Source organism: Psittacula echo (assembly GCF_963264785.1).
Source record: "Psittacula echo genome assembly, chromosome: 7".
In the NCBI taxonomy this organism is placed as follows: Eukaryota; Metazoa; Chordata; class Aves; order Psittaciformes; family Psittacidae; genus Psittacula; species Psittacula echo.
Window position 1 is genome coordinate 19,247,767 of NC_137740.1, and position 12,956 is coordinate 19,260,722.

At 37.3% G+C, this 12,956-nt stretch overlaps 1 protein-coding gene across 1 annotated transcript in view; it reads right to left on the reverse strand.

The window, feature by feature from the left end:
- Window positions 1–3,130, reverse strand: part of PLA2G4A (phospholipase A2 group IVA) — a 65,770-nt gene extending 62,640 nt beyond the window's left edge. The window contains exon 1 of the mRNA XM_080623086.1: window positions 1,182–3,130. Coding sequence (XP_080479212.1) covers window positions 1,182–1,214 — 33 coding nt within the window. The 5' untranslated portion in view covers window positions 1,215–3,130. The remainder of the gene's footprint in view (window positions 1–1,181) is intronic.
- Window positions 3,131–12,956: the final 9,826 nt, after the last annotated feature.

The window sequence follows — 12,956 nt, forward strand, 5'->3', positions numbered from 1 at the left end:
ATTTTTAGCAGTGTAAAAGTTCAACATTATGACAAGTGTATGGTAACTATCTTTGAGTACGTATTACTTTTCCTGATGAGAGATTATGTGACTGTTAGGAAAAGTGCTTCATATGAACACACCCAGCTTGTTTCAAGATTTCAGTCTGAGTAGGAATTGAATTTCACTGTTTACTTTGGAAAGCCACTCAAGCAAAGATATGTGTGAATATTACAGCCAGAAGCCAACATTCAACTAGCTGCTGAGCCACTGCACTGGCTTGCCATGCAAAGGGCAGTTCTGTTCCCACTTCTCCTTTCCTTGCCCTACTTCTCTACTTATACAGATTGTGCTCACATGGTTGTATTCTTTCCTCAAGCCAGTTCTGACAGCAGAGAATGAAACTTTGCCAACCTTTTCCACAAATTCAGCAAGGTCGATTGGCTCACCCCAATAACATGCATTTGATAGCTGGTACAAGGGATGTAACAGGAACACCGGAATAAAGCAGGAAGTGGGGAGCAAGAGCTTTTGGGAGCAGTATGATGTTGAGTGGCACAGGTCATTCCACTGATACTTAGAGATTGCAGGCTACAGTTTGAAGATTCTCTTTGAATCAACATCACTGATACACACTAGTTTAAAATTTAAATATCCAAAATTTCTAACATCTCTTTATCCATGCTGATGAAAAGAGAAAAATAGTTATTTGGTAATTAGAATTATAAAAAAAAAAAAAAGTACTGCAAGGGAGAAAGACACATGATGTTACTTTTGTAGACCGCATTTCAGTTTGACAATCGGTAAATTAGTGTGTGCAAAAACTTGTATGAAATAGTCAACTGCAGGACCTTTGATGAAACACTTCGAACAGGCATGTCCTTTAGAACAATATCCCACAACATCACATCCATGATGTTGTTGCTAGGAGCCAGTATTCCATTTTGACTTACACATGAGCAATGATACTCAAAGCCATGGCACGCTTTCAAAAAGCTAGCTTGAATCTTTCTAATTTCAGTCAAATTCTTGAAGAAATTTGCTCTAACCATGCTTCCATTATACTCTAACCTCACTTAAAATTTCTCTAAGGAATTAATAATTCTAATACTGCATGCATATTTCGAGCAAGTTCTCATATGGTACATTATACCAGACAGTATATACAAGACAGAATACAGGTAAGATTCAAAGCTACTCACCACTATGTGTTGATAAGGATCTATGACGGCCATTTTTGCTTTAGCTTTTATTCAGAGCTGTCAAATGTCTATTTCAGTCCTACACAGAAGAGGCTTCCTAGTTTGTCAAAGCTGACTTCAGTATGACAGACCCTTTAATTATTAAAGGAAAAAAAATATTTAAAAAAAATCAAAATTCTTATGTTCTTTTTAAGCAACATTTTGTAAGAAAATATTTTGTAAGAAAATATTTTGTACATATTTTGTAACAAATTAGTTCTCTGACATTAGGAAGGTTCCACAATTCATTTGTTTACCAAGAACTTAATGTCATGTAAGCTACAGAGGTATAGATACTTACTTGCCTGAACTAGAGAAATTTCCTGTGCTTATTTCTTCTACCTCAGGGTAAGACCATGAACCAATTATCTTGAATTCCAGTCACCCAAGTGTTTTTAGCAGCTCTACAGACAAACAAAAGAATAGGGCAATTATATTTATTACATACATTCAAATGTATATGCTTTCATGCATTACAATCCTTGTGGGAGAAAAAATAAAAATAAAAAAATAAAAAAAACCCCACTGTTTAGTTAATTAGCCCTTTTACAATAGTGACAAATACCTGGTTCCCATGCTTTGCTTATGTATTAAAGTGCTCACACGGTCAGGACAAAGATGAAGGTCCTCTTTTTATCCTCCTTTCTGTACAAGGTGAGGTACAAGGTTAAGTCCTGCACTCACCCCAAGGGACATGAATTTTAGAACTAAAAAGCCAGTTAGACAGCATAAGCACAATAGTTAGCAACTTGCACCAGACAACTGCAACCCTCCATGGTAAGGGTCTGTTTGGCCATTTTAACACAGCTTTTCATATCACGTTCACTTTGAAAGCTTTTTCCACAAAGAACAAATTCCCAAAGTCACACCCAACTGCACCTAAGAAAATAACAGAAGACAAATTCCAGCATCTAATCCACAGCAACAGCACGGGAGAGTTCATTTGGCAGCTGCCCATTTAACTACAAACAGGCAGCAACGGTGCCCTCTGTAAACCTGGGAAGGGAATTCAACAGAAGCCATGTATAACCTCACTGGACACCCCAGCTGTCAAGAGATTCATAAGAGGCTTTGATGGGCAAACTGCAAACCAGCTGGCAGGAGTTAAATAGGTTCTTCCTAGGCCACTGTTTTCTCAACACTTTGTGAAGATTTCTACTGAAATCAGGGGCCACCAGAGGCCTTAAACTTCAGAACTGTTTCCAAGTATCAAAGTAAAACATACTAAGAAACATGTTAAGAGAGGTTTTTCCTTTCTGCATGTCTAAAAAAAAAAAAAAACAAAAAAACAAAAAAACAAACCAACCAAACAAACAAAACAAATAAAAAAAAAAACCAAAACCAAAAACAAACCTAACTAAACCATGGAAACTGTTGGACAGAACCAGCTCTCAAATTCAGCTGGACCACAGTCAGACCTGAACCATGAGCAGAAGCTTCACAGTAAGAAATAAAAAAGTACCATATGGGGCTTGGTCTTACAGAAACAATTCAATTCCTAATCCTCAATTTTGAAAGGGCAGAATAAGCCCTAAACAATGATAATTTATGTCACTCCAAAACCCTTACTCTTAAGCAATTGCATGCAGGCATTTCCATAAAAATTTTGTTTGTTATGATCACTAGAACATTACAATATGCTTTCTTTAATCCTATTCGCTCCAACAATAGCTTGAGGCTAGAAATTACTCTGGGTTTATTTCTTTTTTTTTGTCTAAGGAAGTCTGAATAAGAAAGACTTTAACATACATTCAGTTCATGGTTTTCATTCAGGGCAGCTCAGTGCCAGGGCAATAGGAACAAGCCATCTTTATCATAAAGTGAGTAGTTTTTCAGGCTTAGAGGAAAAGTCTGTAACACAAAAATCCACCATTATTTCTCCTACTGCGCTAATAATTGCAAAGGCTGGTTTTTATTACAAATCTATCCGGTAAATTCATCAGTGGTGTAAACAGGCAGATTAGAGGGAAGTAACATTGTGTTTATAGACATATCGCATAGCTGGTTTGTTATATTCAAGTTTATTTTACCTTGGGTCCTACCTAAAGCATGACTTTGGATAACCTTGGTAAACAAGCCCTGCTGTATCAGTTTTTGAGGAACTGTTGCAAAGTTGCAATCAAGAAAAGGGCAATCAAAAAAAGGGAAGAGTGAGGACTATCCAAGCACTGTAATGAAGAGGAAGTTTGTAAGTCATAAACCAGAAAATATACCATTTCCCCTAACTGCACAGTCAACTACCAACAAGTTACCATGCTTGTTTGTAGAGGATGCAGGAAAGCAAGCTGAGGATACTGCTCTATCTGCAGAAATAAGAAAATGAGTTAGGCCTAGGATGCGAAGCCTGGTTCAAGTTATTTGTCTAGCATCCCAAAGGCAGAGTTCCAGTTTCTCCAGATCATCACTCAACTGGTCAACTGGCTGAGACATGATATCATCCTCTCTTTTCCTATAACCCCCTGCCTCATTTATTTCAACATCTGTGGGAAAAACATTTGTGATCTTTCAAAACAACAGTGTCTGACTACAGAGACATAATAAATCCCCAAGCACTGTTCATCGTCCTCCATGTTGAATGAGGCAAGGATCACGCAGACAGACAAATATGCAATCACATAATTAACAACTGTATCACAAACACACGTGCACAAACGGCAAGTTAAAGATATATAGCCAGAGTCTCTGAAAAGGGTCAGAGAGCAAGTAGATCATAACGTGGTACATAAAGCTTGATATCTTGGGTTTCCATACAGCTCTAACCAACGGCCTAACAGATGCCAGCCCTAGACATGCTGGTATTATTCCAAATTGGAGCTCTTGGTTTGTTGTCTTAATTACAGTCTTTCACATGTGAAATACAGAGGCAAAGACAGGCATACAGTGCTATTTCAGACATGCAAGTGTCACTGAGGCATCCTGAGGCTGGCAGATGGACAGGTATCCATGCTCTGCCAGAAGCCAGCAGGACATTTGAAGTGGTAGCAGACATCTATGTTTAAGTGACCTGAATACTTATGTCCATTACAGTGGATTTAATCAAAATCAGAATTACTTGACCCTAATATAATTATACCACACCTTTTACAAGCTTGCACTACATTATCAACAGAATTTCGGTGAAGCACACTAATGCATTTCTGCATCTAAAAATCTTAGTGTGGCAGAGGAGCGAAAATGCTATTACACTCATCAAGCACCACAAAAAAAGTCTTGAGGAATGTTTACTTCAAACGTCTGCAGTAAGAAGAGCTGTGACCTCAAAATTACCTCATCTAACACTACTACTATACACTGTGCATTAAACGAAGCCTAATAGAAAAATCATCAACTAATTAAGGACTATATCACAAGCACAAAGAGCTGAACTCCAGCTGAAGCTGGTGGCAGACCAGCCCTTGACAGATTGCAGGTGAAGTAGCACTTCTAAGCAAGTCTCCAAAGACATTTCAACGTTATTAACATGCATTGTTTTGTTTCTCTGATATCTGGTAATATTGCAGCACCTGTGAACTGTGCTGTTGTCAGGTCTGATGGACTTTTTTCCTAAAGCATTAACAAAAGTACCTTGCAGGCAGCGCCTCTGCAATAACAGAAGCATAACTTCAGTCAATTCATGCAGTATCACCAAAATTAACTAAGCTGGCCAGACTGATTAAGGATCAATGTCTTGATGTTTTTTTACAAATGTCAAAGCTTACAAAATACTATGGCAAACACACCTCTTGCAGGGTTACAGTTTAGCTTGGTCATGTAATACAGAGACAACTTTCTGCTAAATTTCTAAATCTCCCTTTCATCCAAACATGACCTCTACTTTTATCAACCCAAGAGCACTTAATTTCAGTTTCAAACAGTAACAAGCTATTAGTGGATAGGTGAATTGCTGTTTGAAATCAAGACAATTCTGTGACCTTGGTTCATTTTTACTTGAGATGACAGACTGAAATGGATAAGAGATTATTGTCTCTAAAGACCAACAAATAACAGAGCAATTCCACAAAGAGTTACACACACACACACAGAGATTATTAATGCAACATTTTCATCCTTTGTGTTGATTTAGTAATTTCCTGCAGGTACTTCAGTTTTACAGGATGTGCCCAGGAAAAAGGACAAGAAGAATAATGAGATTTTCCCATTTCATGCTGAGCATGAGCTTATTCCACAGTTAGTCTCACCAAGGGGAAGAGCTTTCAAAATGGTAAAGCACAATATGATATAAATATCACCACCAGGGTAAGTCCTCAATATTGTAAGAGGAAAAATCATAAGGAGATTGTTTATATCAAGCTGGCCAATTCTTAAAAATCAAAAGACCTGTATAAAAAAAAAAAAAAAAAAAAAAAAAAAAGAAAAGAATAAGTATGACTCACTGGTACAGTCATTAATGCTTAATCTAATATGATAAGAATAAGGGGTACAGGATAAGCTAAGTATTGATTCAGGCTTTTGGTATGAATGTCACCATCCATTTTTATCATATCAGATAACAGAATTTTATTTGGTTAGATTGATCCTGTGATTGTTTAACAGAAATAATAAATAATCTGTTTCTACATGATTTTACCCAGCATCCTGGAAAATCACTGTAATGATATTTCTTAATTTAGGTCTTTCCACACAAGAAACAAGATTCACCTCTTACTCTGTGTAGAGCTCCCATTGCTCCATTTTCATCACAAATTAAAAAGTATATGCTTTGCTGATGTGCAGTGATTGTTCTTCCTATGCCTTGCTAAGAGAGCATGGGTGGCAGGAAGGATTCTAAGCACATTCTGGGGTGAAGTTTGGCAAAGAAGTTAGTACAACATAAATAGCGAGACAGGAGATTTTGAGATGGGGAAACCACATTTGACTTCCTGCTAAAGAGAATGTAGTAGATGAAGGAGATTGTGAATCTCTTCTTGAAAGATGACCTACTGAAATAGTATATTTCAGAATACTGAAAGATGAATTACTGAAACTATGGGTGATACAGAGTAACTAAGATTTCCTTTCAGTAAAAAGAGAGTGCTATAAAATACCCTAGCAGGGCTGAAAGTCTGGAAACATCGCAGAAGCCTTGAACAAGATAAATTCGACCCTATCTAGTGCTGGAGGCTACTTTAGAGGCCAAAAGTGAGGAAGACAAAAGTGGCAAAAACCAAACAAACACACAAAATCCAAAACAAACAAACAAACAACAACAACAAAAAAAGAACAACCCACAATCAGGCTAGTTCTTTATATACAGCTGTCCACCACCTCCTGGAGAACTCCATATTAGAGTAACCTCCTGTAACAGGAGGCAAGACTGGCGAGTCAGAGGAAGTCAGACGTACTCCTGTAATACACTTCATTAAGCTGGATTTAGCCTCAAAGAAGAGAAATAAATAAAAATCTCTTACATTCTTGAAGGAATGACTTTACCAAGAGGTAAATTGTATATCTACAATAAAACAAATGTTTGCTTAACTTTCAGCTACATTTTCTTTAAATAGCTCTTAAAGGTCTTTTTTAATTTAACCAGATCCAGAGCAAGTTATCCAAACTGCTCTTTTCTTCTGAACTTCCTGACATTTCAGTGCCAACTGTAACACCAGCCAGCACACACAAGCTACTGCCTTGCTGGCTTTGCAGGGATGGATAAAGGACTCCACACAGAAGGTGTGTTTCATCATCTCACACTCATCATGTCTGTACAACATGAGTCACCATCGAAACTTTCATGTTCTGGTTTTGAACCATTTACTCAAAATATGAGCTCTGGTCACTGTCTGCAATAAAGAGGATAATTGTGCTGCACTTCCTTTGGTCTATATGGTCATAACATTATAAAGCATGACAAAGTAGAGTGACTCAAGTAAATTTGTCAGGACTTTCTAGTAAAGGTAGTCATGAACAAACTCCTGACACTGAGATTTTTCAGTCTTTTAAATTATGTGAGTAAAATTTATATGGAAATACTTTATGGCTACTCCCAGCTGGAGTTTGTGTAATATAAATGTATGTTTTACACATAAGCACAGACACAAAGGCAACTATAGGCCTCCTTCCTCCATACATTATACTCTTGAGGGGAGAGACTAAGTGGTAAACTTATACTATGAGATTATTCTTTGCACTTTTCATCTACAAGTAGTTTTATAATCAGCTAATTTAATAAATAAATACTAGACCTAGCAGGATAGCCCAACTGTCCTGACCATTTGAAGAAGTCTGTGGCTGGACACTTTTGCAATAGAAAGTGCATCAGTACCAGCGGTCTTCATCTAACTCCCACCCTTCACACAAAGTCAAACAGCCTGGGGCAAAGCCCGCCTGACCCCACATAGCTGAGTCTCTAGCCAGAGAGACCCTCAGTCCAGAATTTGAGCAGTTACAAAAAAGCTTTGGAGTTACCAGCTTGTGTTTGAAGCCAAACATACACCACCAAAGCCTTTGCTCAAGGCTTTTGACTTTGTCTAAGAATTCAAGTGAGACTTTGTTGCAGCTCCTCCACAGCCCTCCTCTCCCAGCTGGAGAGCTTCTGCTCTGAGACTGCACAAGGGAGTGGCACGTTATTCTGTCCCTTGAGCATCCTCTTTCACCACCATGCCCTCATCACTTCTCTGAGGCTCTCAGTTCCCTGGCCATCTCTGCCATCTGTGCTCCAGCCAGCAAGTGCCTGTACCTGCTCTCCTCACAGGACTATAGTGGCAGTGTTGAAAGGGCCTGAATTTTCCTCTCCACCATTTTGGCCAAGTTCAGAGTAACAACAACAAAAACGCCAAGCTGTTGCAAGAGCTCTTTTGCAATCTCTCAGCTGATTTAGTCAGAAAGCTTTGAATTGGGCGACGCTTCATTTTTAGAGAACTCTCTCCAGTGCTAATGTTACCAATGCAAGTCAAGCCCTAAGGGGACAAGGGAAGGATCTAAGCTACTATTAACACTACCAACTATGGCTTTGGACATGGTTTAAAACTGAAAATAACATTTTGATTTAATACAATTATTGGAAATTTTTCAATTGATCATAAATAAGAAGCTATAACAAACCTTACTGTAATCTGATTCTATCAGTAGTAAGAGATTAGGTACACCAGTGGTTACATAAAACAATCAAAACCCATAAAACTAACAAAAAAGCAGTAACTGCTAGCTACCCAGACTAATGGGGCCTTGGAATGCAATATAAACAATCTAATTCAATGAGGAGCCACAAACAATGACTCAAGAAGCAATCAAAGTCAAGAAGAAACCCCACATTTACATATACTCTTGTTAAAATAGCTTTGCAAAATTAGGGAGGTAAGGGGGACTTTCATGCTGTTCTCTGAGGCATAGAGGATTAGTCAGCCAGAGAAAGTTCAGCAAAACTTAGATGAACAATGACTACTCTCTTACCAAACTAAGTTGTAATCTATTTATTTCTTAAGACACTGAGGATTTCTACCTTCCCTGCCAACTCAAATCTTTCTCAGCATATTAAAATGCCAGCAGATGTGTCCACTCTGTGCTGAAAGGAAATGACTGCCACATATTAAAGGACAAAGGAATGCACAGTAAAGATGTGCAAGAGCTTTTCAACAAAAGTTTTTGTTCCAAAAAACATCAATTTGTCAAGGCAAAAAGCTGTCAGAGAATTACATCAGTTTTATTAAAACTCTTTCGGGGAGAGTTTAATCAAATTTATGCTCAGAACTGAAGTTAATTCAAAATAGCCAGTCTGTATGTGGCCAGGTCACTCTTAGGGGAGACTAAAGTTCACCTTTCCACATTATTCATTTCAAAGCAGACATTAATTTTAGTCTCCCTCACGCCTGACGCTTATTCTTTTGCTGGCCCTTCATTGATGTAATACCAAGTAGCAGGCCTGACCCACAGTCAACTACATATTCTACTCTAATATGCAAAAAATTCAGGGACAAATTCGTCTGAAATATGCAGAAAACAGGTTGAACACTCCTTTCCTCCTCCACACACCAGTGTGTTTGCCAGCACTCACCTGCTCTGCTCTACTTAGCTCCATCATCATCCATCAGTTTCCATCAGAAATGTTTATACATTATAGCTGATCATAGACAGGCCCATGTAAAGCAGTGATTTTAAAAAGGAGATGGAACTGGAGAGAGAAGCTAGACTGGGTTCATATGATCCTTCTTACTTTGCACTCACTGGTGAAAAAAGTTTTACAAGCAACAAAACCTGTTTTCCTTCAGCTTTAGCATACCAAACATCTTCATACTTGCATGATTTTAGTTCCTAAATTACAAGAGATAATCCTCAGAGGCATATAAAAGATAAGCCAAGAAAAAAAACAAAACCCCACATCTCATTTTTTCCAGACAACACCACCTAATAAAATTCATTGTAGTCATAGTGGCTATTTTTCCACAACAGTGTGGATTCTGGGAGTGGAGAATGCATAAAAGAAGACTATGAAAAGTGGTTTCAGTATTTTATACATAATTTTTTATTTATTTTTTATTTAATGACTAGGAAGAAGCTATTTAATTTCTCTACATCAGAAAAACCCTTATAAAAACTAAACCTATATTTACGAGGCCACAAGAAAGTTGAAGAGGTCATTAAATTAATAAATTTGGGATTCTTTGAAAAAGCAATTTAAGTATAAAAAGCCAAGTAATACTGGAAGTATGTCATAGTTAAATGTAATCAGTCATTTACCAGGAAGGTATGCGCTATTCAAAGCGGAAAATGCCAGAGAAATGCAAAATGTTGGAAGATTTTGCAGTTGGTAAAGAACTGGTTATTATTAATGTTGGCACAGACATCATGCCAACATCCTACAGGAACCTTAAACTGCCTGGTGAAAAAAAAAACAAGTCTGCCAGTATCATCACTGAACACACACAGCGTTTATACAGGGTCCTTGATTTGTAGCTGCAGGGTTTTGGTTACATGAAGAAGTATTTTTCCACATAAGACAACAGCCAAAAACACCATGGTTGCAAAATCTTAGCAGACTTTTTTATGCCTTTACCAAAAGAAAAAAGGGTGCTGCATTTAATGCTATAATTAAAAATTCATCATCAATTCTCTTTGGATTAGGAGGAAAAAGAGATTCAAACAAAAAAGCAGCATAAGACTGGCTAGTTCCATATTTTATAGACTTGCCTAGGTTGAGACAGGATGCAGAAGTTCATTTAAGCAGGCATCCATATTTATGAATCTTTAAATACAAGATTTATGAAGATTTATGAATCTTTTTAAGTGCCTCTAAAAGCACATTATCTTTTACAATTCTCAATTATGGGTTATTCTTGAAAGACATTACACAACAGCAATAATCAGAAAGTTTCAAATTAGTTATATTCCACAGGTCTAGACAGTCACCTACTCTTCAAAATGATTTGTAGCTCTGTGGGTTCTTTTTCCTCTAATAGGACTACGACATTAGGCAGCAGCTGCTGATTTTGCATAAAGTTATACTTTTCCATGGTGAGTACAAAGGCACAATGCAAAGCAATTGTAGGAATATGCAAAGCAATGGTTCAGGCAACAGGGAAAGCTTCTTCATGTTTGGTACAACTGCCCATGGGTGGTGTTTGTTTTCCCACTGGTGCTAATGTAGCTTGGAATAGGACAAAATGAATCCTGTATTTTGAAGAATTTTTTTTTAGCATCCAGTAAGCTAAATGCATAAAAAATACAGTTCTAGTAGTTAAGACCCATATATAATCTATAACCTTGAGATATGGACAGGGAGAAGAAAATTAAAATATTAAAAATTAAATATATATTATTTATTAAAATATAAATATATTATAAATATTTATATATATACACACACATATAAAATTCAAAAAGAAACCAAAACCACACACTTAATCTACAAGTCTTTCCAAAACCCAGATTTTTCTATTGAATAGTCTGGTCAATACAATGGACTAAACAGGATCACATAGTCTGTGCTGCTTACTCCATAATCTCCATCTACACCGACATTCTATATATCAGTCTTGTTCATCATGCATGTCTTCAGAAATGCAATTGCTTGGGGGCTGCAACTGTGATTTATGACAGAAAATACATATTTGTACAGATGATCTTACAATCTCTGTGTATACAAATATATAGCTTTATAATAATTGTAAACATGAAAGGATAATTTATTACAGAAGTACGCATTCCTACAGATCTTGGCTAAATATATAAGCATTGTTATAACTGACTGATAATACTAGTAGAAAAAGGAATAAAAGTTTTACTGATTTATGCTGAGATCATTTTAAGGAAAATATTATATAAATATCAAAGATGAGTCAGTTCAGTGGTTTTACTACCAGATAACCACAAAAAACACAAATGTGACAGAGTCAAACCATGTATAGCTCTGAACTTGTCTATATGGAAGCTTTTGACCCTGTGTGCTCTATATCCTTCCTAAATCTGCATATTTAGGGATGGAAGCTGCAACAATGGAGAGATGATGATTCGTGTTTGCAAACAGCCTGCTTTATATTTTGAAAAACATGCTTTCAGCATCCTAAAGTGGTTAAAATAATAAGCAATATTTATTTTAGTAATCCAGCTTATAAGCATCTGCCAAAGTAATTTTGTTATCAGCAGAAAAAAAAAAGAAGCTCTGTACTCTTTGCTCTAAGTTCTAGGATGCACCATTGCCAATAGTAACACTCTTTTGAGAGGAGCTTGCATATCAAAATTTAAAAAGTGCTTGGGAAGAGACCTGTGCAGCACACTCACAGACACCCAAGGTAGGATTCACCTCACTTAACCTCAAACACGTACCATCTGTGCTTAGCTAGCTGAGAAAGAAGCATCCCTAGCACATAATTTATGTGACCTTTTAGATATCTGCTTTAAGTATCACACTAATTTCATCCTGGAAGCCCCTGGTTTTCCTCTAGGGATTACTTGCAGAGCCTGGACAACTCACACGTCAACTTCTACAACGTCATATTTGTCAATCCAGATCCCAAAAGATTCCGTCACTACACATGCTGACAGTCTGGAAAGCCCCAGCACACAGCAAAAGCATGAGCTGAGACGAGAGGTGTCATCTCAGCAATGATCTTTCCAGGAAAGGAAAACATACTGGGAGAAAGCTTTCAGTGTCTGTGCACCCCACCACACCCACCAGCTGATACAGGACCAACACAGGCTTCAGAGTTACCACTGGTGACAGCCCATGGATTTCATTATGAACATCAAAAAAAATGAATAAAATTTGTACAGTGATGGCCTCATCACCTATAAATATGTAACTGATATTTTCCCCCTCACCAACACTGTGGTCTTTCTTATAGAAATCATCTCATTCTACACAATACTTTCATGCTAAAGAACTAATTGATATTCCTAAGGGAAGTCCACCAATTCTCGTATGCAGTATTGCCACAATATATTCCATTTCCAAAAAGTTAGGCTAAGGTTTAAATGTTCATTAGTTACTTTTACTTTCTCAAAATCTGCTTTAAAAAAAAAAAAAGAAAAATCATTCCTTCTAGGTTTTTGGTGCTTTGTTTGCTCTCACTTTATGGGGCACTTTCATATGTCCTAGAGACCACATCCCATTCCTGCACCATGGGCTGAGTAACCCTGCTCCAGACATTGACACACAGGCTACTGGAAATTGGTACAGTCAGGAAATTTGTATCATTTCTCTGAGGTAAACAGTAGATGAAAGCCCTCAGGAAAGTCTGAATACTAGGGTGGGTTGAGATGGTTTTTCTTGGTTTGTTGATTTTGTTGGCATTTTTTTAAAAAAAGAAACAAAAGAGAGTTCTTTTG